The sequence below is a fragment of the Arachis stenosperma genome, chromosome 3, assembly GCF_014773155.1.
Source record: "Arachis stenosperma cultivar V10309 chromosome 3, arast.V10309.gnm1.PFL2, whole genome shotgun sequence".
NCBI lineage: Eukaryota > Viridiplantae > Streptophyta > Magnoliopsida > Fabales > Fabaceae > Arachis > Arachis stenosperma.
The window spans coordinates 101,949,645-101,976,406 of NC_080379.1; the positions used below are offsets into that span (position 1 = coordinate 101,949,645).

General features: G+C 38.5%; 1 protein-coding gene across 1 annotated transcript in view; it reads right to left on the reverse strand.

Moving 5' to 3' along the window:
• LOC130966500 (maturase K-like) overlaps nt 1–26,762 on the reverse strand; it is a 27,393-nt gene extending 631 nt beyond the window's left edge. The window contains exons 1-4 of the mRNA XM_057891311.1: nt 26,742–26,762; nt 26,617–26,689; nt 2,572–2,656; nt 1–1,979 (exon numbers count right to left, since the gene is read on the reverse strand). The exon at nt 1–1,979 is cut by the window's left edge and continues 631 nt beyond it. Of these exons, the coding sequence (XP_057747294.1) occupies nt 380–1,979; nt 2,572–2,656; nt 26,617–26,689; nt 26,742–26,762 (1,779 nt within the window). The 3' untranslated portion in view covers nt 1–379. The remainder of the gene's footprint in view (nt 1,980–2,571; nt 2,657–26,616; nt 26,690–26,741) is intronic.

The window sequence follows — 26,762 nt, forward strand, 5'->3', positions numbered from 1 at the left end:
GATATCATTATATCTATATTAATTAATATATATATATTCCATATATTATATGGGTTGCCCGGGACTCGAACCCGGAACTAGTCGGATGGAGTAGAAATTGGATTTGTTAATGAATTGAAAAAGGAAAACAATAAAAAATCTCTCCCCAAGCCGTGCTTGCATTTTTCATTGCACACGGCTTTCCCTATGTATACATCTAAACCTGAGTTACTTATCCAGAACAATACTCTCCAAAAGTCAAATACTCAGTGTTGATGAATCTCAAATCCCCCTCTTACTACATTACATAAACATTTCAGAATCCTATAGAGAATACTATTCGAAATCAAAAAGAAATGCATTTTTTATCCAAATTTTAGGTAAGGATGATTTTGATTTATCAATTTACATTGATTGGATCGTTACTGAAAAGAATATCCAAATACCAAATCCGACTTCTATATAACCTCCGCAAAGTAGACGAAGATCTTGGAAAGATCAAAGAAAGAATCTCTTCTTCCTCTGTAAAGAATTCTTTTAATAATTCTTCTGAATCTAATCTTTTCAAAAAAGCGCGTAAAGTCCTCTTGTGTTTACGAGCCAAAGTTTTAATACAAGAAAGCCGAATTATATATTTTATTCGATACAAACTTTTTTTTGAGGATCCATTATAATAATGAGAAAGATTTCTGCATATCCGCAAATACCGGTCAATTATATCAAAATCAGATGAATCGGCCCAAACGGGCTTACTAATGGGATGTCCTAATATATTACAAAATTTCGCTTTAGCTAAAGATCTAATTAAGGGAATAATTGGGACTATTGTATCAAGTTTTTTCATAACAATTTCTATTAGAAATGAATTTTCTAGCATTTGACTCCGTACCACTGAAAAGTTTAGCCGTACATTTGAAAGATAGCCCCCCCAAAAAAAATGAAATGAATTCTCAAATAATTCCTTTATATGGATCATTCGGGGTTGAGACCAAATATCAAAATAACATTGCCAGAAATAAATGAGATAGTATCTCCATTTATTCATCAAAAAAGGCGCATTCTTTGAAGCCAGAATGGATTTTCCTTGATATCTAACATAATGAATCAAAGGATCCTTGAAGAATGATAAGGTAGACGAAAAATTATTCGAAAAGACTTCTACAAGATGCTCTATTTTTGTATAGAAATAGATTCGCTCAAAAAGAACGCTAAAAGAGTTTAATCGTAAAAAAGAGGATTTTTTACGTAAAAAAAGGAAGATGGATTCGTGTTCACATACATAAAAATTATATAGAAACAAGAAAAATCTTGGATTACTTTTTGAAAAAGTAAAAATAAGTTTTTTTTGAGTAATAAGACTATTCCAATTACAATACTCATAAAGAAACAATCTTAATAAATGAAAAAGGGGTGGATCTTTCACCCAGTATCGAAGAGTTTGAACTAAGATTTCCAGATGGATAGGATAGGGTATTCGTACATCGGAAAAAAATTTTAAATATGTAAATTTATCCTCGAAAAAGGAAAAAATGGAATGAATTGATTGCAAATTATTAAAAGATTTTATGATTTCCGCCTCCTCTAAAGAAGAACTTAATTGTCGGGAAAATGGAATTTCCATGACAATGGCAAAACCCTCTGATATTATTTGAGAATACAAATTCTTGTTAGACCCCCAAAATTGATTTTTACTTGAATCGTTATCAAAAAGAATCAAATGATTCTGTTGATATATTCGAGTAATTAACCGTTTTACAATTAGTAAGCTAGATTTCTTATCAACCGCGACAAGATCAACAATTCCGTGGGCTTGAGCTTCTGCTGCTGACATAAAAGCATCCCTTTCCATGTCTTCGGATACAAGCCATACAGGTTTGCCCGTTCTTTGTACATAAACTCTTGTGATAGTTTCGCGCAGCTTTAGTAGTTCTTCTGCTTCCAGGATAAATTCTCCCGTTTGTGCTTCATAAAAAGAACTAGCGGGTTGATGGATCATTACCCTAATGATATAACAAAATACTGGTTTCCTCTCTGCCGCACGATAAGGCGAGAGAGAGGAAAAAGATAGAATCGAACAACCGTACAGGCATCTTTTGTGGATTGCATACGGCTCTACTATGGAATTGATTTAGACCTTCCATCAAAGAAATAGAACATATACTAGGTCTATCAGACCCAGATCAGCATCAGTAAATGATCCAATAACCATCCTTCCTTTTTTGTTTGAAGTATTTATAAAATACTATGATGGTTCCGTTGCTTTATTATTTCGTCTGTTCTTCAGCAATCCCAAAGTGTCTTTTTTTTTTCAAATAGTTAGAATATATATATATATTCTTGCATAACATAAATATTGTTTAAACCATTCCGGTGTAAAAACCGAAAACTAAACAGTTTGTGACACTGAAATAGGCTTCCGATAGATCATATGAAATGGTAACTACGGGTTTTTTCATACTACTCTTTCGATACAGAATCGAATGGTTTTTGAGAAAAAATTAATATCGAACTCGAAGTGCCATGCTATTATTACTTAATATTTATTTGGCGAAGGCATAGTCTTCTTTTTTTTTTTAAAGGACTCATTGGCGCCAAGCGTGAGGGAATGCTAGACGTTTGGTAATTTCTCCTCCTGCCAAAAGAAAAGATCCCATTGAAGCAGCTAATCCCATGCATACTGTCTGATAGTTGAACTCCAAGTTATGACGTGTTTTGGGCGTTCAACTCCGGATCATGATGTGTTTCTGGCGTTTAACTCCAGATAGCAGCATGTACTTGGCGTTCAACGCCAAGTTACGTCGTCAATTTCCGAATAAAGTATGGACTATTATTTATTGCTGGAAAGCTCTGGATGTCTACTTTCCAACGCCGTTGAGAGCGCACCATTTGGAGTTCTGTAGCTCCAGAAAATCCATTTCGAGTGCAGGGAGGTCAGATTCCAACAGCATCAGCAGTCCTTTTGTCAGCCTTTTTCAGAGTTTTGCTCAAGTCCCTCAATTTCAGCCAGAAATTACCTGAAATCACAGAAAAACACACAAACTCCTAGTAAAGTCCAGAAATGTGAATTTAACATAAAAACTAATGAAAACATCCCTAAAAGTAGCTTGAACTTACTAAAAACTACCTAAAAACAATGCCAAAAAGCGTATAAATTATCCGCTCATCATGGAGCTCTGCTGTACCTCAAGTTTTAATGCAATTACTACTCTTTTCCATCCAATTCGATTTATTTCTATTCTAAGATATTTGTTGCACTTTAACTGGATGAATGTGATGATCCGTGACGCTCATCATCATTCTCACCTATGAACGCGCGTGATTGACAACCACTTCCGTTCTACCTTAGGCCGGGCGCATATCTCTTAGATTCCTTAATCAGAATCTTCGTGGTATAAGCTAGAATTGATGGCGGCATTCATGGGAATCCAGAAAGTCTAACCTTGTCTGTGGTATTCTGAGTAGGATTCCGGGATTGAATGACTGTGACGAGCTTCAAACTCCTGAAGGCTGGGGGTTAGTGACAGACGCAAAAGAATCAAGGGATTCTATTCCAACCTGATTGAGAACCGACAGATGATTAGCCGTGCTGTGACAGAGCATTTGGACCTTTTTCACTGAGAGGATGGGATGTAGCCATTGACAACGGTGATGCCCTACATACAGCTTGCCATAGAAAGGAGTGATGAGAAGGAAGAAGGAAGAAGTAGGAAAGCAGAGATTTAGGAGGAGCACGGCATCTCCATACGCCTATCTGAAATTCCCACCATTAATTTACATAAGTATTTATATCCCTTTATTTTATTTATCTTTTAAATATCTAATCCAATTACATTTGACTCTACCTGAATGGGATTTACAAGATGACCATAGCTTGCTTCATACCAACAATCTCCGTGGGATCGACCCTTTCTCACGTAAGGTATTACTTGGATGACCCAGTGCACTTGCTGGTTAGTTGAACGGAGTTGTGACCACACATAGTTGTGAACCATGCAAATTTAAAAGATAATTAAATATAGCAAATTTAAAGCCCAAAGAAGCATGTTTTCAATCATAGCACAAAATCAGGAAGGGAAATGTAAACTCATGCAATTGGTATGAATAAGTGTATAAAAGATTGACAAAATCCACTCAATTAAGCACAAGATAAACCATAAATTAGTGGTTTATCAACCTCCCCACACTTAAACATTAGCATGTCCTCATGCTAAGCTCAAGAGAAGCTATAAAGGGGTGAAGAGGAATGATAGAGAGTATGCAATGCCTATCTATGTGAATGCAACTACATGCAAAATGTTTCTACCTATTTGGTTAAAAGTAAATAAGTTCTCCAAGACAAATATGAACCAAATTCCACTAATTCAAATCGTACAATAAAAAGCAGGTAAACTTGTAAGAAGATAGCTCATGAAAGCCGGGAACATAGAATCAAGCATTGAATCTTCACTGGTAGTGTATATCACTCTAGTCTCTCTAGTGTATAGGGTAATCACTCTATTCTTCTCTAATCATGCTTTCTAAACTTTTTCTTCATCTAACCAATCAACAAATATTTAGTATACCAATGCAATCATCATGAGGTCTTTTCGGGGTTGTAATGGGGCTGAGGTAAAGGTAAGGATATATGTATGGCCAAGTGAGTTTTATAAATTGAATCTTTATTAACCTAAGCTTTCACCTAACATACATATACTCTATATAACTTTAGAATCATGCCTAGCTACCCAAAATCCTTCATTTTGCATTACCTACTCATGCATAAGTTTTTCTTTAATTTTATCACATATGCATTGATTTTTCCTTAGCTTATTATTGGGGTAATTTTGTCCCCTTATTTATTTATTTATATTATATATTTTTTTCTTTTTCTCTCGTTTTTTTATATTGAGACATAAAAACTAAAATAACATATCAATGCATATAAAATTTTTAATTTTCTGTTTTACATAAGTATGTACCCAAATTTCCCAATATTCAAAATTAGAAACATGATACATTCCCTTATTAACCCATGTTCCCATAGTTTCTCCACACTTAGTTGATGCACAACCTCTATCTTAAGCTAACCAAAGATTCAATTGGGATATTTAATTTGTTTTTCTGCTTAAGGCTAGTGATGTGGTAAAATATTAAACAAATGGGGATTAAAAAGCTCAAAGTGGCTAACAAAGGTAATTTAAAGGGTAGGCTTATTTGGGATAAGTGAGCAAAAACAAGTAATGGCCTCAATCATATGCACGCATATAAATACACTAAATAATGGACATATAGAATGGAACAAAGCAAAGATTGCAATTATATAGAAGAGAACACACAAGAATAAAATATTATGGTTAAATAATGTAACCATATAAATAAGCTCAAATCTCACAGGTTGTGTGTTCTTTGGCTCAAAAATCATGTTCCATTTACAACTTCAAACAAATTTAACATAAAAATTTTTTTTATTTAAATTAGTGAAAATTTTAAAAAATAGGGTCTTAAAAGAAAATTATTATTTTTCAACCAAGTAGTATTTGAATGCAAACAATCAACTACACATGCAATCTATTATGCAATGCAACAATGAACTAATAAAGAAAATAAGAATATTGGTGTTGAAAAGAAGGTAACTAACCCCTGGAAGTTGGTATCGACCTCTCCACACTTAAAGATTGCACCGTCCTCGGTGCATGCTAAGATGTACAAGTGGACGGGCTGCTCCAACTGATGCCTTTCTCTATAGATTGTGCAGATGGACTTGTTTGTCTCCCCATATAGACGTTTTTCCTTTTCCCTTCCTCGGTGGCCATTCTGAAAGAAGAGAAAAAGAAGGAAAGTAACCCATAAATAAAGATAAGAACATAAAGAAAATATGGGTGTTAATGCCAAATAATAAAGGTCTCAAGTACATGGTAGCTACAACATGCAAGTGAGAAAATAGTGTGAGCAAATGTCATATCAATAGTGCAAAAGTTGCAACAATGGGAAAGAGAGTGTGGGTAATGCAAGATAGTGTAAGTGCATATCAATGCAAAAGAAATATCAGTATTATAAAAAATTAGCATTGACTTATGAATAATAATATCCAATTAGAATAAAACAAGTCATGAAGCATCAGAATAGTTCAAGAAAAGATACAATAGTTGAAGAAGAAAATTTTAACACCAATGGAAAAAGAAAAAGAAAGTAAGAAAGGAGGAAGAAAGAAATAAGAAGGGAAAGAAAAGATTTAGATTTGGGGAAGAAAAAGATAAGATATTTGGCTGATCTGGATAAGCTGTGCGCCGCTTGTGACGCAGACGCATGAGTGACGCGTTCGCGCGGATAGCGCTTCTATGAAATGACGCGGACGCGTCATCCACACGGTCGCGTGGATCGATTTATGATATTAGCGCGAATGCAGCCTCACGCACGCACAACTCTCTGTTTAATATGCACATTGCCAAATTTTGGGTGACGCGGTCGCGTGGTTAATGCAATCGCGTGGATTTCCTATTTTAAAAAAACGACGCGGACGCATGGGGCACGCGTTTGCGTGGTAGGGCTTGTGCTTCTAGCACGAGTCCAGCCACGTTCCAGCTCAAATTTTGGCCATACACCCTTTTTACGTCGATTAACAGGGCCACGCGGTCTTGTGGGTGATGCGGATGCGTGGGGAGGCTATTTCGTTAATGACGTAGATGCGTCAGCGACGCGGTCGCGTGGATCAAGTTGTGCCAAAGGCATGCCTCCAGCCACGCTTTCGCGTGACTCTCTGTTCAATTTAGTTTTCTTCCCAACGCACATATGACGCGGACGCGTCGGCAACGCTTACGCGTCACGTGCATGTTTTTTTTATGCAGCATGCAGAATGCAATGCTAATATGAATGTTATGCAAAATTTCAGGTTCAATCAAAATTCAAAAACAAAAAAAATAGACTAGAATTAAAACTGAAGAGGGACGATCATACCATGGTGGGTTGTCTCCCACCTAGCACTTTTAGTTAAAGTCCTTAAGTTGGACATTTGAGGAGCTTCCTGTCATGGCGGCTTATGCTTGAACTCATCCTGAAACTTCCACCAATGCTTGGACTTCCAATAAGCTCTATCAATACCAAATAAATTCACCAAGCGTTGATGAAGTTCTCCACAAGCTCTGAGCTCCCAAAGTTGATCCTCATATATTCCTGGATCCCAAATCTTGTTTCTACACCCATCTTCAAGTTGATCATCATTGTTCCAGCCGGGTGGCAAGCAATTTGAATTCTCACTGAAGCTTCCAAACAACTTCCTAGACCCATTCAGTTGAGCTCTATACCAACCTTTGCATTTAAACTCAAAGCTTCCAACCATAATGAACTTTACAGGGCAATTCTTACCACTGACCATCTTCCTCTTACTCTTAATGCCACAAAGAGCTCTAAGTTGACCATCCATCTCCAGTAGCCCATATTCAAGTGGAAAAGTAAAGGATAAGGGTAGGAATTTTACCCACTTGAACGTTGTGAAGGATGATGGCAACTTAGGAAGAGGTGTTTCTAATGAACGTGCAAGCTCCACTCCCTTATGCTCTTCTTTGACATCTTCCACCTCTCTGTAAGCTTCTTTAATTTCAACCTCTTCCTCTTGGTAGTTTTCTTCTGATTTAATTTCTTCTTCATTGTTCACCAAGGGCATGGGAGGTTGTGCTTCTTCTTCTTTAATCTCCATGTCAAGTCCAATGGGAGAGGATTCAAATGTAGATAAGAATTCATCAATGATCGAATCCATCTCTTGATCATCTCCTTCAAAGTCTTCTACCATGATATGCCTTGGAGGTTGTACACCCTCCTCAACATCAATTTCAAACGTCTTTGAAGGAGGCTCTATAACTTGATCTTCCCATGGAGGTTCAGTATCTCCTAAGTCTTGAACCACTTCTTCTTCTTCAATAATTCTGGCTTCCTCTACTTGTTCGAGTACAAAGTCACGCTCCTTATTGTCCACTGGAGTTTCTACTGTCTCCTTCATGCTACGTTCTTCATTAGATTCTCCACATAAAGCCATGGGGGTTTGTTGTGTGTCTGAACGTCGGAAAGGCAATCGATTTATCGCTTGATCCAGGTGTTTAAGTATGAAATCGTATTCCTCCTTGATGGCTTCTTTTCTATGATAACTCCCTTTAACTACTCCTTCCTCTATAAAGGTCTCTACTACCTTCACCTTTAGTGCCTCCTCTAGCTCCTTATGAAGTATGGATTCGCGAAGATGATCCTTTCTCTCTTGTTCCATGTCAATAGTATCATTGGGATCATGTTGCTCTTGGGTTGATGGATGTGGGTGCTCTTCCATGGATGGTGGTGATGGGATGGGGTGATCCTTCTGCGGTTGAGATGGAAGTGGACTAGAGCTTGAGGGTTGAATATTAGGGGTAGAGGGTTGGTTCATGCTGGATATAAGTGCTTGAAGAGTAGATGTGAGACTAGTGATAGAGGCAAGTGTGCTCTCCATGGAGGTTTGGGATTGATAGGAGGGTTCATTATTTTGGGAAACAGATTCATAATACGGAGGTGGTTCTTTTTTATTAGGATATGGAGATGGTGAATATTGAGGTGGTGGTTCTGGGTATGGTTCATATGGTGGTTGGTATGGTGGATAAGGATTAGGGTCATCTGGAGGTGAATGGTGGAAAGGGGCTTGTGAGTGTGGTGGTTCAAAGCTATGTTGAGGAGGTGGTTCATCGGCATATGATGGGGCTTGTTGGTAACTACAAGGGGGTCCACCATATCTATCATCCTGGTATGCATTGCAGAGTGGTCTTCGTCCATGATATCTTGGAAGGTGTTGTTGCCTAAAGAGTTGATCAGATCCTCTTGGCTCTATCCATCTTTGATTGCTTTGACCGTGATGCATATTCCTATTATAGCTTCCATTCCTTTCAACAAAATTAGAACCCAACTCAAAGCGAGATGGGTGAGAACTCATAGTAGCTATTAGAAATAAGAAGGGAAAACAAAAACAAATAAACAAGTAAAAGAAAAATATTTACAATAACCAATAATAAGGCACACGTTTGCAATTCCTCGGCAACGGCACCATTTTGAAGAGAGAACTTTTGCGTGGTCTAGAATTCAGAATAAATTCCCGTTGTAAGTATAGCTTCTAAACCAATAAAAGTCCTTTCTTACAAACGTTTGGTTGTCACAAGTAACAAACCCAATAAAATTTATAACCGAAATATTCAAACCTCGGGTCGTCTTCTCAAGGAATCGCAGGGAAGTATGATTTATTATTGGTTATGGAAAATAGTATTTTAGGTTTTAAAAGGGGTTTTGAACAAGAGAGGTAGATTGCAGAAATTAATAAATTAATAACTAATAAAACCTTTGGCAAGGTATGAAAACTGGAAGTCCTATCCTAGTTATCCTTTTCAATGGTGATGAGAATTATATTTTTGCTACCACTAAGTCAACCTCTAACTATGAAGGTCAGTTAAGTGGACAAATTAATTTAACCCCTAAAGTCATAGTCAACTCCTTAAGGAAATACTAGAGTTATAGGAATCTAAATTAATCAGCAAAGATAGTAATTATCAATCACGATGAGTTTGATAACTCAAGAGATACCAATTAATCAACCAAAGCCAATAGTAAATAATCTAAATTAAAAATAAGAAAAAACAATCATGAGTCTGAAATACCTCAAATTATATTAATTAAGAAAGTCATAACATGAATGGTCATTAAATAAATAAAAGAGAAAAATAACTAAAAAGAACATTGAACCTGAGATGAAGAAGAAATATTCCTAAATTCTAAAAATCCTAATCCTAAATCCTAAGAGAGAGGAAAGAGCCTCTCTCTCTAAAAGCTACATCTAAAATTATGAAAAGTGTGTTGTGACTCTGATCTGAAGTGTCCCCTTCATTCCTCCACTTTGCAGCCTTTAATCTGTGTTTTCTAGGCTTGAAACTGGGCCAGAAATAGCCCAGGATTCGCTGGTTGCGAAATCTGCCACGCTAATTTCCGTCACTGCGACGCGTCCGCGTGGAGCACGCATTTGCGTTGCCTAGCTGTACGGCTACTATGGCAAATTATATATCAAATCGAAGCCCTAGACGTTAGCTTTCTAATGCAACTAGAACCGCATCGTTTGGACCTCTGTAGCTCATGTTATAACCGTTTTAGTGCGAGAAGGTCAGGCTTACAGCTTTGCAGTTCCTTCAACTTCTTGTATTCCTTCCACTTTTGCATGCTTCCTTTCCATCCTCTAAGCCATTTCTGCCCTGTAATCTCTGAAATCACTTAACACACATATCAAAGCATCAAATGGTAATAAGAGATGATTAAATATAGCAAATTTAAAGCCCAAAGAAGCATGTTTTCAATCATAGCACAAAATCAGGAAGGGAAACATAAACTCATGCAATTGGTATGAATAAGTGTATGAAAGATTGATAAAATCCACTCAATTAAGCACAAGATAATCATAAAATAGTGGTTTATCGGTACGCAAGGCCCATGCGTACGCGTCGCAGCTCGCACATGACCTCATTAAAGTGAAAACGCTGGGGGCGATTTCTGAGCTTCCCAAACCCAAATTCCACTGATTACAGAGACTATTTCATGCAGAATTCAAGATGGGTCAAGGGGGGAGCACTTAGATTAGTGATGATAAGCCTTTAGTTAGTTTTCTAGAGAGAGAAGCTCCATCTTCTCTCCAGAATTAGGTTAGGATTAGGCTAAATTCTCTTAGATCTAGGTTTAATTTCTTGTTTCTATCTTGTTTTCTTTAAAATTCCTTTTTCTATTGTCTTGATTTCCTTAGTTCCTCTTGTTAATCTTTCTTTTTATGCCTCTTTTATGTTGTTGCAATCTTGTTGGATTTGGCTTTCTTTTTAATGCAATTGATGTTTTATGTTCCTTTATTTTTCAATTAAGTTGTTTATCCTACTTTGGGTAGTGGTAGATTTTAAATTTCTTGTCATTTTATTATGCTTTCTTTTTATGCCTTCTAAGTGTTTGATAAAATTCTTGGTTGGATTTTAGAGTAGATTTTTGTGTTCTTGGCTTGGGATGGTAACTTAGGTGACCTTGAGTTGCTAATGTCCAAGTGATTGATAATTGGTGTCCATTGACACTAGCTTTCACTAAGATAATTAGTCAGTGGCTATGACTTATGGATTGGGATTGATAAAGCTCATTTGACTTTCCTTCACTTGTTAGAGGATGACTTAATGGAATTGATCCTTGCAATTATCATGTTGTGATTAGTGACAAGGATTGAGATCCTTAATCATCAACCCTTGCCAAGACCTTTTTATCATTTGAGTTTCATTTACTTTCTTGTCATTTATGTTTCTTGACCCTTATCACAAAATCCCAAAATAGTCAATCCATAACCAATAATTGAGCACACTTCCCTGCAATTCCTTGAGAGACAACTCGAGGTTTAGATAGTTCGATTATTTTTATTGGGGTTTGTACTTGTGACAAACAAATTAAATTTTGATTAAGGATTGTTGTTGGTTTAGAACTATACTTGCAACGGGATTTCATTGAGAAATTCTTTACCGACAATTTTCTCACATCAAATTTTTGGTGCCGTTGCCGGGAAATTACAATGGTGTTATGTTATTGGCTATTGTGAATATCTTCATATTGTGAATATCTTAATTTTTGGTAATTTCTTGGTCTTGCTAGTAATTTGGAGTTTACTCTTTCTTTGCATCTTTGATATTTTTGTTTTGATTTCCTTTTTTCCATATGAATTCTCATCCTTGTGGTTTTGGATATGGTTATGACTATGTTATAAGTAATGGAGACTTTAATAATGGCTCACATTATGGGAGGGAGGAACTCTTGAGAAAGGAGCCACATCCATATGAGCAATGATCATGGCAACCTCCTCCACGATGCTACTATGATTGTAATCCCTCCTATGATGCATATCATTCCAATAGATATGATGGTTCTTATCATGATTATGCCTGATAAACCACTATTTCATGATAAATCTTGTGCTTAAATTGAATGATTTTGTCAACTCTTCACCTACTTATTCATATGAATTTGCATGGTTTTGCAATTCCTTCCTTATGATATGACATGTGAGAAAACATGTTTCTTATGCTTTAAAATAATCAAATTTAATTATCCTTTATTACCATTCGATGCCGTGATTTGTGTGTTGAGTACTTTTAGGTTTTATTGGGCAGGAATGACTTAAAGGATGGAAAGGAAACATACAAAAATTGGAAGAAAAGCACAAATTGGAGTTTTGGAGAAATTGGCAGCGATGCGTCCGCATGGGCGACGCGAACGCGTGCTTAGCGCAGAAGAGAATCGACGCGAGCACCTGGATGATGCGAGCGCGTGACTTGCGAAACACAATTGATGCAGACGTATGACTGACGTGACCGCGTGGAAGAGCAAACCTCCAAATGACGCGACCGCGTGACCCACGCAGACGCGTGACATGCGCGATCTGCAGAAATTATAGAATATGCTGGAGACAGTTTCGGGCCACGTTTTGATGTAGAGGGAACATGCAGAGACTCAAATGTAGCTTTAGATGTAGCTTTTAGAGAGAGTGGTTCTCTTTAGAGACCCAAAATATTCACTTTTCATAATTTTAGATGTAGCTTTTAGAGAGAGTTGTTCTCTCCTCTCTCTTAGGATTTAGGATTTCAACTCTTCATCAGGTTCAATATTCCTTTTACTTTGAATTTCTCTTTTACTTTCAGATACTTTAACGCTTGTATTACTTATGTTGCCTATTTGGCTTATGAACCATTCATGTTAGGATTTTCTTAAATAATATAATTTGAGGTATTTCAGACTCATGATTGCTTTTCCTTATTTATAATTTAGATTATTTACTATTGGCTTTGGTTGATTAATTGGTAACTCTTGAGTTGTCAAACTCATTGTGATTGATAATTAATATCTTTGCTGATTAATTTAAATTCCTATAACTCTAGTCTTTCCTTGAGGAGTCGACTAGGACATTAGGTGTTAAATTAATTTGTCTACTTAACTGACCTTCATAGTTAGAGGTTGACTTAGTGGTAGCAAAAATATAATTCTCAAACCCAAACACTGTTTTCCATAACCAATAATAAAACACACCTCCCTGCAATTCCTTGAGAAGATGACCCGAAGTTTGAATACTTTGGTTTATAAATTTTATTGGGTTTGTTACTTGTGACAACCAAACATTTGTAAGAAAGGTTGACTGCTTGGTTTAGAAACTATACTTGCAACGAGAATTTATTGTAACTTATAAACCATCAATCTTCCATTCTTCAATGCCACTCAACCACCATCATTCCATGCACTATACTCTCAACATAGTCCTCAAACACCATCATTCCAACCACTATATTCTCAATCTACATCCTATTTCCATCAATCACCCCATACAATCTGGTGCACAAAATTGCAATCACACTTTTGCAATCCCACACAACTAACCAGCAAGTGCACTGGGTCGTCCAAGTAATACCTTACGTGAGTAAGGGTTGATCCCACGGAGATTGTCGGCTTGAAGCAAGCTATGGTTATCTTGTAACTCTTAGTCAGGAGATTAGTAATTCTCAAGTTTAATTGTGAAAAGTAGAAGAACATGAAATAAATACTTGTTTTGCAGTAATGGAGAACAGGTTGAGTTTTTGGAGATGCTCTATCTTCTGAATCTCTGCTTTCTTACTATCTTCTTCTTCAAGCACGCAAGGCTCCTTCCATGGCAAGCTGTATGTAGGGTTTCACCGTTGTCAATGGCTACCTCCCATCCTCTCAGTGAAAATGTTCAACACGCTCTGTCACAGCACGGCTAATCATCTGTCGGTTCTTGATGAGCGGATAATTTATACGCTTTTTGGCATAGTTTTTACATAGTTTTTAATGAGTTTAAGCTACTTTTAGGGATGTTTTCATTAGTTTTTATGTTAAATTCACATTTCTGGACTTTACTATGAGTTTGTGTGTTTTTCTGTGATTTCAGGTAAATTCTGACTGAAATTGAGGGATTTGAGCAAAACTCTGAAAAAGGCTGACAAAAGGACTGCTGATGCTGTTGGATTCTGACCTCCCTGCACTCGAAATGGATTTTCTGGAGCTACAGAACTCCAAATGGCGCGCTCTCAACGGCGTTGGAAAGTAGACATCCAGGGCTTTCCAGCAATAGATAATAGTCCATACTTTATTCGAAGAATGATGACGTAACTTGGCGTTGAACGCCAAGTACATGCTGCTGTCTGGAGTTAAACGCCAGAAAAACATCATGATCCGGAGTTGAACGCCCAAAACACGTCATAACTCAAAGTTCAACGCCAAGAAATGCCTCAGCTCGTGAATAGATCAAGCTCAGCCCAAGCACACACCAAGTGGGCCCCGGAAGTGGATTTATGCATCAATTACTTACTCATGTAAACCCTAGGAGCTAGTTTATTATAAATAGGATGAATTACTAATGTATTAGACATCTTTGGTCTCAGTTTTGTTTTATTCTTCATCTTAGGAGATCATTGATCACGTTTTAGGGGGGGCTGGCCATTCGGCCATGCCTGAACCCTTTGCTTATGTATTTTCAACGGTGGAGTTTCTGCACACCATAGATTAAGGGTGTGGAGCTCTGCTGTACCTCAAGTATCAATGAAGTTCTACTTTCTTTTATTCGGTCTCTATCTTATTCTTATTCCAAGATATTCATTCGTACCCAAGAACATGATGAATCTAATGAGTTAGATAACCCTCATTATTATTCTCACTTATGAACGCGCGTGATTGACAACCACTTCCGTTCTACATGCAACAGAGCTTGAATGTGTATCTCTTAGATTCCCCAACAGAATCTTCGTGGTATAAGCTAGATAGATGGCGGCATTTATGAGGATCCGGAAAGTCTCACCTTGTCTGTGGTATTCCGAGTAGGATCCTGGGAATCCAGAAAGTCTAACCTTGTCTGTGGTATTCCGAGTAGGATTCCGGTAATGAATGACTGTGACGTGCTTCAAACTTGCAACCTGCTGGGCGTTAGTGACAGACGCAAAAGAATCAAGGGATTCTATTCCAGTAGGAGCGGGAACCAACCGGTGATTGGCCGTACTGTGACAGAGTGCGTGAGCATTAGCTTTCACCGCGAGGATGGGATGTAGCCATCAACCATGGGTGATGCCTCCAAACTGATTAGCTGTGCGAGTGACAGCCGCATAGGATATTTTCCCGAGAGGATGAAAGTAGCCACAGCTGATGGTGAACCCCTATACACAGCTTGCCATGGAAAGAAGTAAGAAGGACTGAGTAGAAGCAGTAGGAAAGCAGGCGTCCTTGAGCTCTACAGCATCTCCATCCGCTTATCTGAAACTCCCACCAATGATTCTACATAAGTATTCTATCCCTTTTATTATTTCTATTTTCTTATTTGAATCTAATCAAGTATCATGTTTAATCCGCCTGACTGAGATCTACAAAGGTGACCATAGCTTGCTTCATACCAACAATCTCTGTGGATTCGACCCTTACTCACGTAAGGTTTATTACTTGGATGACCCAGTACACTTGCTGGTTAGTTGAACGGAGTTGTGAAAATAAACAGTGCCCTAAGGGTATATTCATACAAGTACAAAGAACATAAGGATCACAATTTCGTCCACCAGTTCTCAATCAGGTTGGAATATAATCGAGTGATTCTTTTGCGTCTATCACTAACGCCCAGCCTTCAGGAGTTTGAAGCTCGTCACAGTCATTCAATCCTTGAATCCTACTCAGAATACCACAGACAAGGTTTAGATTTTCCGGATTCTCTTGAATGCCGCCATCAATTCTAGCTTATACCACGAAGATTCTGATTAAGGAATCCAAGAGATATCTACTCAATCTAAGGTAGAACGGAGGTGGTTGTCAGGCACACGTTCATAGGTGAGAATGATGATGAGTGTCACGGATCATCACATTCGTCAGTTTTAGGAACAAGTGATATCTTAGAATAGAAGCGAGCATGATTGAAAGAAAAATAGTAGTAATTGCATTAATCTATCAAGACACAGCAGAGCTCCTCACCCCCATCCATGGGGTTTAGAGACTCATGCCGTAGAAGATACAATGAGAAACGTGTAATGTGTCATGAGGTAGAGATACAATGTCAAATGGTCCTATTAATAGTGAACTAGTAACCTAGGATATACAGAAATGAGTAAATGACGTAAAAATCCACTTCCGGGGTTCACTTGGTGTGTGCTTGGGCTGAGCATTGAAGCTTTCATGCGTAGAGACTTTTTTTGGAGTTAAACGCCAGCTTTTGTGCCAGTTTGGGCGTTTAACTCCAATTTTTGTGCCAGTTCCGGCGTTAAACGCCGGGAATTCTGAAGCTGATTTGCAACGCCGGTTTAGGCCATCAAATCTCGGGAAAAATATGGACTATTAGACATTGATGGAAAGCCCAGGATGTCTACTTTCCAACGCAATTAAGAGCGCACCAATTGGGTATCTGTAGCTCCGAAAAATCCACTTCGAGTGCAGGGAGGTCAGAATCCAACAGCATCTGCAGTCCTTTTTAGCCTCTGAATCAGATATTTGCTCAGGTCCCTCAATTTCAGCCAGAAAATACCTGAAATCACAGAAAAACACAAAAACTCATAGTAAAGCCCAGAAAAGTGAATTTTAACTAAAAACTAATAAAAATATAATAAAAACTAACTAAAATATACTAAAACATACGAAAAACAATGCCAAAAGCGTATAAATTATCCGCTCATCACAACACCAAACTTAAATTGTTGCTTGTCTCTAAGCAATTGAAAATCAAATAAAATAAAAAGAAGAGAATATACTATAGACTCCAAAATATCAAAGAAACTTAGCTCCAATTAGATGAGCGGAACTAGTAGCTTTTTGCTTCTGAACAGTTTTGGCATCTCACTTTATCCTTTGAAGTTTAGAATGATTGGCATCTATAGGAACTCAGAATTCAGATAGTGTTATTGATTCTCCTAGTTAAGTATAATGATTCTTGAACATAGCTACTTTATGAGTCTTGGCTGTGGCCCAAAGCACTCTGTCCTCCAGTATTACCACCGGATACATACATGCCACAGACACATAACTGGGTGAACCTTTTCAGATTGTGACTTAGCTTTGCTAGAGTCCCGAATCAGAGGTGTCCAGGGTTCTTAAGCACACTCTTTTTTGCCTTTGATCACCTTTTAAAATTTTTTTTTCAAGAATCAATTTGATGATTTTTCAGATCCTCAATAACATTTCTCCTTTTCTATTATTCTTTCAAGAGCCAACAAGTTTAACATTCTTTAATCAACAAATTCAAAAGACATATGCACTGTTCAAGAATTCATTCAGAAAACAAAAAGTATTGTCACCACATCAAACTAATTCAACTAGTTTCAGAGATGAATTTGAAATCCTGTACTTCTTGTTCTCTTGTGATTAAAGCATTTTTTCATTTAAGAGAGGTGATGGATTCATAGGAAATTCATAGCTTTAAGACATGAACCTTAAATTTTATTAATCATGAAATAAGAACAAGACTCAAAGATAATTATAAAAGAAGACTAATAATAATAGAAAACAGAAAATTAAAAATAGAAATTTAAATGACTCTAAAATTGATTCCTAATGATAGAGGTTATCACAGAGTTAGGACTCAACAACCTTGATTTTGAGAAGTGGATGCTCCCTCAATTTGTGGGGTGTTTGATCCTTCAAGGGAGAGCTTCTGGCGCTTCATCCCCTGTAGCTCACGCCCCTGCTTCTCTTGTTCCTTCAGCAATTTGCAGAGCATGCAGTTTTGATTCTACTGTTCTTCCTTAATTTGTTCCATAGCTTCTTGTAGCTTGGCAACAGATGTTTCTAGGCGGGTCCAGCAGTCAATTTCAGGAAGTTCAGGGAGGAACTCCTGCGCCTTCCTTTTGATAGAGTTATCTTGTATTTGTCCTTCCATTGACTTCTTGGTGATTGGGTGTTAAATTGGAATGAATTCATCTACTCCCATCCTCACCCCAGCATATTTACATAGCAAAGAGATTAAGCTTGGGTAAGCCAGTTTGGCTTCAGTGGAGTTCTTGTTTGCAATTGTGTAAATCTCACAAGCAATCAGATGATGAATCTCCACTTCTTTTCCTAGCATAATGCAATGAATCATCACTGCTCTCTTGATAGTGACCTCAGAACGGTTACTAGTGGGCAAAATATAACGCCCAATGAAGTCTAACCAACCTCTTGTAATTGGTTTGAGATCCCCCCTCTTGAGTTGGTTTGGGACACCTTTTGAATTGGTCATCCACTTGGTTCCAGGAAGGCATATGTCCTCTAGAACTTGATCTAACCCTTTATCTACTCTCACCATTCTCCTATTAAAGGATTCAGGATCATCTTGTAGCTGAGGCAATTTGAAGACCTCTCTTATTTTGTCCAGATGGAAGTAAATAATTCTCCCTCTGACCATGGTTCTGTAAGTATGAAAAGTAGTTCAGTCATTCTCTGCTTATCTGTCAGCCACAGATTTGAGTAGAATTCCTGAACCATGTTTCTTCCAACCTTTGTCTCAGGGTTGGTTAGAACTTCCCATCCTCTGTTTCGAATTTGCTCTTATATCTCCGGATATTCATCTTCTTTCAGATCATATTTAATTTTCGGGATCACTGACCTTAGACCCATTATTTTATGGTAATGGTCTGCATGTTCTTTGGTTAAGAACCTCTCTTGACTCCAAAGATCCTTTGGAGCATTCTCTTTCTTGCCTTTTGAATTGGTTTGTTTTCCTTTGGGAGTGGTTTGTTTTCCTTTGGGAGCCATGATCTTGATGAGCCTTAGCTTAGTGATCACGGAAAAACACACCAAACTTAGAGGTTTGCTTGTCCTCAAGCAAAAGAAAGGAAAGGGGGATGGCCGAACGTATATTTATAAGGGAGGGGGAGAGATTTCGAAAATTTTGAGGGAGATTTGAGAAGATATGGAAAGAATTTGAGAAGATATTTGAGTTTTTGAAGAAGATTTGGAAAGGATTTGAAAGAGATTTGAAGAATGATTTTAATTTTTTTGAAAATTGAAGGTGAATGATGAAAGTTTGAAATATGTTTATGTAGAAAATTATAGATCAAAACAAGAAAGTTTGAAAAAATTTGAAGTGGAAAGCAAAATCTCTGTCCCCCACCTATCTGGCGTTAAACGCCCAGAATGGTATCCATTCTGGCGTTTAACGCCCAAATGTTGGCCATTATGGGCGTTTAACGCCCAGCCAGGTACCCTGGCTGGCGTTAAACGCCAGAAACCCCTTCATCACTGGGCGTTTTGCTAAACGCCCAGGATGCTGCACACCTGGCGTTAAACGCCCAGAATGGTGCCCATTCTGGCGTTTAACACCCAAAATGGTACCTTTACTGGCGTTAAACGCCCAGAATGGTATCCATTCTGGCGTTTAACGCCCAGAGTACCCCTTACTGGCATTTTTTCGCCAGCATGCTCCTTTTCTCTGCTTTTTGCACTGAATCCTTCTGTAACTCTGTGAATTCCTCCAATTTTGATGATCACCCCTTGAGAGTATGTATCAAACTTTTATTAAATAAAACAGATAACCTGCTAATGACTGGGTTGCCTCCCAGCAAGCGCTTTTTTATTGTCTTTAGTTGGACCTTTACTGAGATTCATTCAAGCCTCAGTTTTGAGCATTCTTGCTCAAAATTGCTTTCAAGATAATGTTTGATCCTCTGTCCATTAACAATGAACTTTTTATCAAAATCAATATCCTGAAGCACCACATATCCATATGGTGACACTCCTGTAATCACATACGGACCCCTCCACCGGGACTTAAGTTTTCCTAGGAATAGTCTCAGCCTAGAGTTGAAGAGCAGAACTTTTTGTCCTGGTTCAAAGACTCTGGATGACAACTTCTTGTCATGCCACTTCTTTGCCTTTTCCTTATAAATTTTTGCATTTTCAAAGGCACTGAGTCTAAATTTATCTAGCTCATTTAGCTGGAGTAATCTTTTTTCACCAGCTAACTTAGCATCCAGGTTTAGGAATCTGATTGCCCAGTAGGCTTTATATTCCAGTTCCACGGGCAGATGACAGGCCTTGCCATACACAAGTTGGTATGGAGAGGTTCCTATAGAAGTCTTGAACGCTGTTCTGTATGTCCACAGAGCATCATCCAAGCTCTTTGCCCAATCCTTTCTACGGACAATTACAGTCCGTTCTAGGATTATTTTTAGCTTTCTGTTAGAGACTTCAGCTTGCCCATTTGTCTGTGGATGATACGGAGTTGCTATTTTGTGGCTAATTCCATATCGGACCATAGCAGAGTACAGCTGTTTGTTGCAGAAATGAGTGCCCCCATCACTGATTAGTACTCTGGGAACACCAAATCTGCTGAATATGTGTTTCTGGAGAAATTTCAGCACGGTCTTAGTATCATTATTGGGTGTGGCAATTGCTTCTACCTATTTAGATACATAGTCTACTGCCACCAGAATATAAGTGTTTGAGTATGATGGTGGGAACGGACCCATGAAGTCAATACCCCATACATCAAACAATTCAATCTCTAAGATCCCTTGTTGAGGCATAGCATAACCATGAGGCAAGTTTCCAGCTCTTTGGCAACTGTCACAGTTACGCACAAACTCTCGGGCATCCCTATAGAGAGTAGGCCAGTAGAAGCCGCATTGGAGGACTTTAGTGGCTGTTCGCTCACTTCCGAAATGTCCCACATACTGTGATCCATGGTAATGCCATAGGATCCTTTGTGCTTCCTCTCTAGGTACACATCTGCGAATCATTTCGTCTGCACATCTCTTAAAGAGATATGGCTCATCCCATAGGTAGTACTTGGCATCTGAAATTAATTTTTTTCTTTGCACCCTGCTGTACTCCTGGGGTATGAACCTCACAGCTTTATAGTTTGCAATATCTGCAAACCATGGTTCTTCCTGAATGGCAAAGAGTTGCTCATCTGGAAAGGTCTCAGAGATCTCAGTAGAGGGGAGGGACGCCCCAGCTACTGGTTCTATCCGGGACAAGTGATCAGCTACCTGATTCTCTGTCCTTTTTCTGTCTCTTATTTCTATATCAAACTCTTGCAGAAGCAACACCCATCTTATGAGCATGGGTTTTGAATCCTGCTTTGTGAGTAAGTACTTAAGAGCAGCATGGTCAGTGTACACAATCACTTTTGATCCTACTAAATAGGATCTAAACTTGTCAATGGCATAGACCACTGCCAGCAACTCTTTTTCTGTGGTTGTGTAATTCTTCTGTGCGTCATTTAGAACACTGCTGGCATAATAAATGACGTGCAGAACCTTGTTATGCCTCTGTCCTAACACTGCACCAATGGCATGGTCATTGGCATCACACATTAGTTCGAATGGCAATGTCCAGTCTGGTGCAGAGATGACTGGTGCTGTCACCAGCTTGGCTTTCAGGGTCTCAAACGCCTGCAAACACTGTGTGTCAAACACAAATGGTGTGTCAGCAGCTAGCAGGTTGCTTAGAGGTTTTGCAATTTTTGAAAAATCCTTTATAAACCTTCTGTAGAATCCTGCATGCCCCAGAAAGCTTCTGATTGCCTTAACATTGGCAGGTGGTGGCAATTTTTCAATTACCTCTACCTTTGCTTTATCCACCTCTATTCTCTTGCTTGAAATTTTGTGCCCAAGGACAATTCCTTCAGTCACCATAAAGTGACATTTCTCCCAGTTTAAGACCAGGTTAGTCTCTTGGCACCTTTTCAGGACAAGTGCTAGATGGTTAAGACAGGAGCTGAATGAGTCTCCATATACTGAGAAGTCATCCATGAAGACTTCCAGGAACTTCTCCACCATATCAGAGAAGATGGATAGCATGCATCTCTGAAAAGTTGCAGGTGCATTACACAGACCAAAAGGCATTCTTCTGTAGGCAAACACGCCAGAAGGGCAAGTGAATGCTGTTTTCTCTTGGTCTTGAGGATCTACTGTGATTTGGTTGTAACCTGAATAGCCATCCAAAAAGCAGTAATAATCATGACCAGCTAGTCTTTCTAGCATTTGGTCTATGAATGGTAAAGGAAAATGATCCTTTCTGGTGGCTGTATTGAGCCTTCTGTAGTCAATACACATACGCCACCCTGTAACTGTTCTTGTAGGAACCAGTTCATTCTTTTCATTATGAACCACTGTCATGCCTCCCTTCTTGGGGAAAACTTGGACAGGGCTCACCCAGTGTCTATCAGAAATAGGATAAATAATCCCAGCCTCTAGTAATTTAGTGACCTCTTTCTGCACCACCTCCTTCATGGCTGGATTTAGCCGCCTTTGTGGTTGAACCATTGGTTTGGCATTATCCTCCAATAGGATCTTGTGCATGCATCTTGCTGGGCTAATACCCTTAAGATCACTTATGGACCATCCAAGAGCTGTCTTGTGTGTCCTTAGCACTTGAATTAGTGCTTCCTCTTCCTGTGAATTTAAAGCAGAGCTTATGATCACTGGAAAAGTGTCACCCTCTCCCAGAAAATGCATACTTCAGGGATGGTGGTAGTGGTTTGAGATCAGGTTTGGGAGGCTTATCCTCTTCCTGAGGAATTTTCAAAAATTCTTTTATTTCCTCTGGTTCCTCCTGATCAGGCTGAACATCCTTGAAGATGTCCTCTAGCTCTGATTCTAGACTTTCAGTCATATTGATCTCTTCCACCAAATAGTCAATGATGTCAGTGCTCATGTAGTCATTTGATATGTCTGGATGCTGCATAGCTTTGACAGCATTCAACTTGAACTCATCCTCATTGACTCTCAGGGTTACTTCCCCTTTTTGTACATCAATAAGAGTTCGTCCAGTTGCTAGGAAGGGTCTTCCTAGGATGAGAGTTGCACTCTTGTGGTCCTCCATTTCCAGCACTACAAAGTCAGTTGGAAAGGCGAATGGCCTAACCTTGACAATCATGTCCTCAATTATGCTTGATGGATATTTAATGGAGCCATCAGCAAGTTGGAGTCATATCCGGGTTAGTTTGACTTCTTCAGTCAACCCAAGCTTTCTGATAGTGGATGCAGGTATTAGATTGATACTTGCTCCAAGGTCACATAGAGCTGTCTTGGTGCAAGCACCTTCTAATGTGCATGGTATCATAAAGCTTCCTGGATCTTGAAGCTTTTTTGGTAAGCTTTTCAGAATGACTGCACTGCATTCTTCAGTGAGAAACACTTTTTCAGTTTTTCTCCAATCCTTCTTATGACTTAAGATCTCTTTCATGAACTTAGCATAAGAAGGTATTTGCTCAAGTGCCTCTGCAAATGGAATCTTTATTTCAAGAGTCCTTAGATAGTCTGCAAAGCGGGCAAATTGCTTATCCTATTTTGCTTGGCGGAGTTTCTGAGGATAAGGCATCTTGGCTTTATATTCTTCAACCTTAGTTGCTGTAGGTTTATTCCTTACAGAGGTGGTTGGAGAAGACTTTTTAGAGGGGTTACTATCAGAACTCTCAGGTGTCTGATTCTTCATTGGCGGTTGAACGCCAGGATTGGGTGAGGAATGGGCGTTTAACGCTAACTTTTCCCCCTTTTCTGGCGTTTGAACGCCAGAATTAGGCAAGGAATGGGCGTTTAACGCCAACTTTCTCCCCTTTCTGGCGTTTGAACGCCAGGAGTATTCCTCTCTGGGCTCTTACTGTCCTCAGAGGGATTTTGGACAGTGGTTTGGTTATCCTCTGTCAGTTGTTCCTTTCTTGGCTTTTTTCCACTTTGAGCAGTGCTATTCAATGTCTTTCCACTCCTCAGTTGAACTGCTTGGCATTCTTCTGTTATCTGTTTAGATAACTGCTGTTTTGTTTGATTCAACTGTGATTCTATATTCTTGTTAGCAATTTTGGTTTCTTGGAGCATCTCTTTAAATTCTGCTAACTGTTTTGTCATCAGGAGTAATTGCTGATTAAGCTCAACAATCTGTTCTTGAGGATTAGGATCAGTAGTTACTGCCATAACTTTTTCTTTTGTAGAGGACTCACTACTTGAGTATAGATGTTGATTTCTAGCAACAGTATCTATGAGCTCTTGAGCCTCTTCAATCGTCTTCCTCATATGTATAGATCCACCAGCTGAGTGGTCTAGAGACATCTGAGCTTTTTCTGTAAGCCCATAGTAGAAGATGTCTAACTGTACTCACTCTGAAAACATTTCAGAGGGGCATTTTCTTAGCATACCTCTGTACCTCTCCCAGGCATTATAAAGGGATTCATTATCCTCTTGTTTAAAGCCTTGGATGTCCAGCCTTAGCTGTGTCATCCTTTTTGGAGAGTAGAATTGATTCAGGAATTTGTCTGATAACTGTCTCCATGTCTTTATGCTTGCTGTAGGTTGGTTATTCAACCACCTCTTAGCTTGATCTTTTACAGCATTTGGAAACAGTAATAGTCCGTAGACATCCTGATCCACCTCTTTATCACGTATTGTGTCAGCAATTTGTAAGAATTATGCCAGAAACTCAGTAGGTTCTTCCTGTGGAAGACCAGAATACTGGCAATTTTACTGCACCATGATAATGAGTTGAGGATTTAGCTCAAAGCTGCTTGCTTTAATGGGAGGTATACAGATGCTACTCCCATATGCAGCTGTAATGGGGTTAGCATATGACCCCAGAGTCCTTCTGAACTGCTCAATTCCACTTAGGTCCATGATGGAGAAAGGGAGATGATGCGGATATTATTTTATTTTTTTATTTTAAAAAAAAACCGAAATTAATAAAATAAAATAAATGGAAGATAAAATAAGAATTCAAAAACCAAAAGAGAATAAAATCAAAGCAAATTGAAAACTAAATTAAGTAATCAATTAAAAAGATATGATTGAAAATTATTTTGAAAAAGATTTGATTTTTTTTTTTGAAATGAGGAAAGAGAAAAATAACAAAATGACACCAAACTTAAAATTTTTAGAAGATCAAGCACAAATTTTCGAAAATTTTAAAGGAAAACACAAAGAAGGCACCAAACTTAGAATTTTTAAAGGTAAAGAAACAACTAAGACTATGCAAATTCGAAAAATTAAAAGAAAATAAAAGCATGCAATTGACACCAAACTTAAGATATGAAACTAAACTCAAATAAAAGACTCTAAACCAACAAAAATAAAACAGTCCTAATCTAAGAACCAAGATAAACCGTCAGTTGTCCAAACTCAAACAATCCCCGGCAACGGCGCCAAAAACTTGGTGCACGAAATTGCAATCACACTTTTGCAATCCCGCACAACTAACCAGCAAGTGCACTAGGTCGTCCAAGTAATACCTTACGTGAGTAAGGGTCGATCCCACGGAGATTGTCGGCTTGAAGCAACCTATGGTTATCTTGTAACTCTTAGTCAGGAGATTAGTAATTCTCAGGTTTAATTGTGAAAAGTAGAAGAACATGAAATAAATACTTGTTTTGCAGTAATGGAGAACAGGTTGAGGTTTTAGAGATGCTCTATCTTCTGAATCTCTGCTTTTCTACTGTCTTCTTCTTCAAGCACGCAAGGCTGCTTCCATGGCAAGCTGTATGTAGGGTTTCACCGTTGTCAATGGCTACCTCCAATCCTCTCAGTGAAAATGTTCAACGCGCTCTGTCACAGCACGGCTAATCATCTGTCGGTTCTCAATCAGGTTGGAATAGAATTCAGTGATTCTTTTGCGTCTGTCACTAACGCCAAGCCTTCAGGAGTTTGAAGCTTGTCACAGTCATTCAATCCTTGAATCCTACTCAGAATACCACAGACAAGGTTTAGACCTTCCGGATTCTCTTGAATGTCGCCATCAATTATAGCTTATACCACGAAGATTCTGATTAAGGAATCCAAGAGATATCTACTCAATCTAAGGTAGAACAGAGGTGGTTGTCAGGCGCACGTTCATAGGTGAGAATGATGATGAGTGTCACGGATCATCACATTCATCAGGTTTAGGAACAAGTGATATCTTAGAATAGAAGCAAGCATGATTGAATGAAAAACAGTAGTAATTGCATTAATCCATCAAGACACAGCAGAGCTCCTCACCCCCAACCATGGGGTTTAGAGACTCATGCTGTAGAAGATACAATGAGAAACATGTAATGTGTCATGAGGTAGAGATACAATGTCAAAAGGTCCTATTAATAGTGAACTAGTAACCTGGGATATACAGAAATGAGTAAATGACGTAAAAATCCACTTCCGGGGTCCATTGGTGTATGCTTGGGTTGAGCATTGAAGCTTTCATGTGTAGAGACTTTTTCTGGAGTTAAACGCCAGCTTTTGTGCTAGTTTGGGCGTTTAACTCCAATTTTTGTGCCAGTTCCGGCGTTAAACGCCGGGAATTCTGAAGCTGATTTGCAATGCCGGTTTGGGCCATCAAATCTCGGGCAAAGTATGGACTATTATACATTGGGCTTCTGTAGCTCCAGAAAATCCACTTCGAGGGCAGGAAGGTCAGAATCCAACAGCATCTGCAGTCCTTTTTAGCCTTTGAATCAGATATTTGCTCAGGTCCCTCAATTTCAGCCAGAAAATACCTGAAATCACAGAAAAACACACAAACTCATAGTAAAGCCCAGAAAAGTGAATTTTAACTAAAAACTAATAAAAATATAATAAAACTAACTAAAATATACTAAAAACATACTAAAAACAATGCCAAAAAGCGTATAAATTATCCGCTCATCACAATCCTAATCCATACTCCCCCTATACATACCCTTGTGATAATTATGATCAAGCACCCATTGAACCACCACTACTCCAACATCTTTACCCTTCCAACCAAGTTCCTGTGGATGATACACTTGATATTATTCTTCAAGAGCAAAAGGTGCTTCAAACCTCAATTAACACCACCCTCAT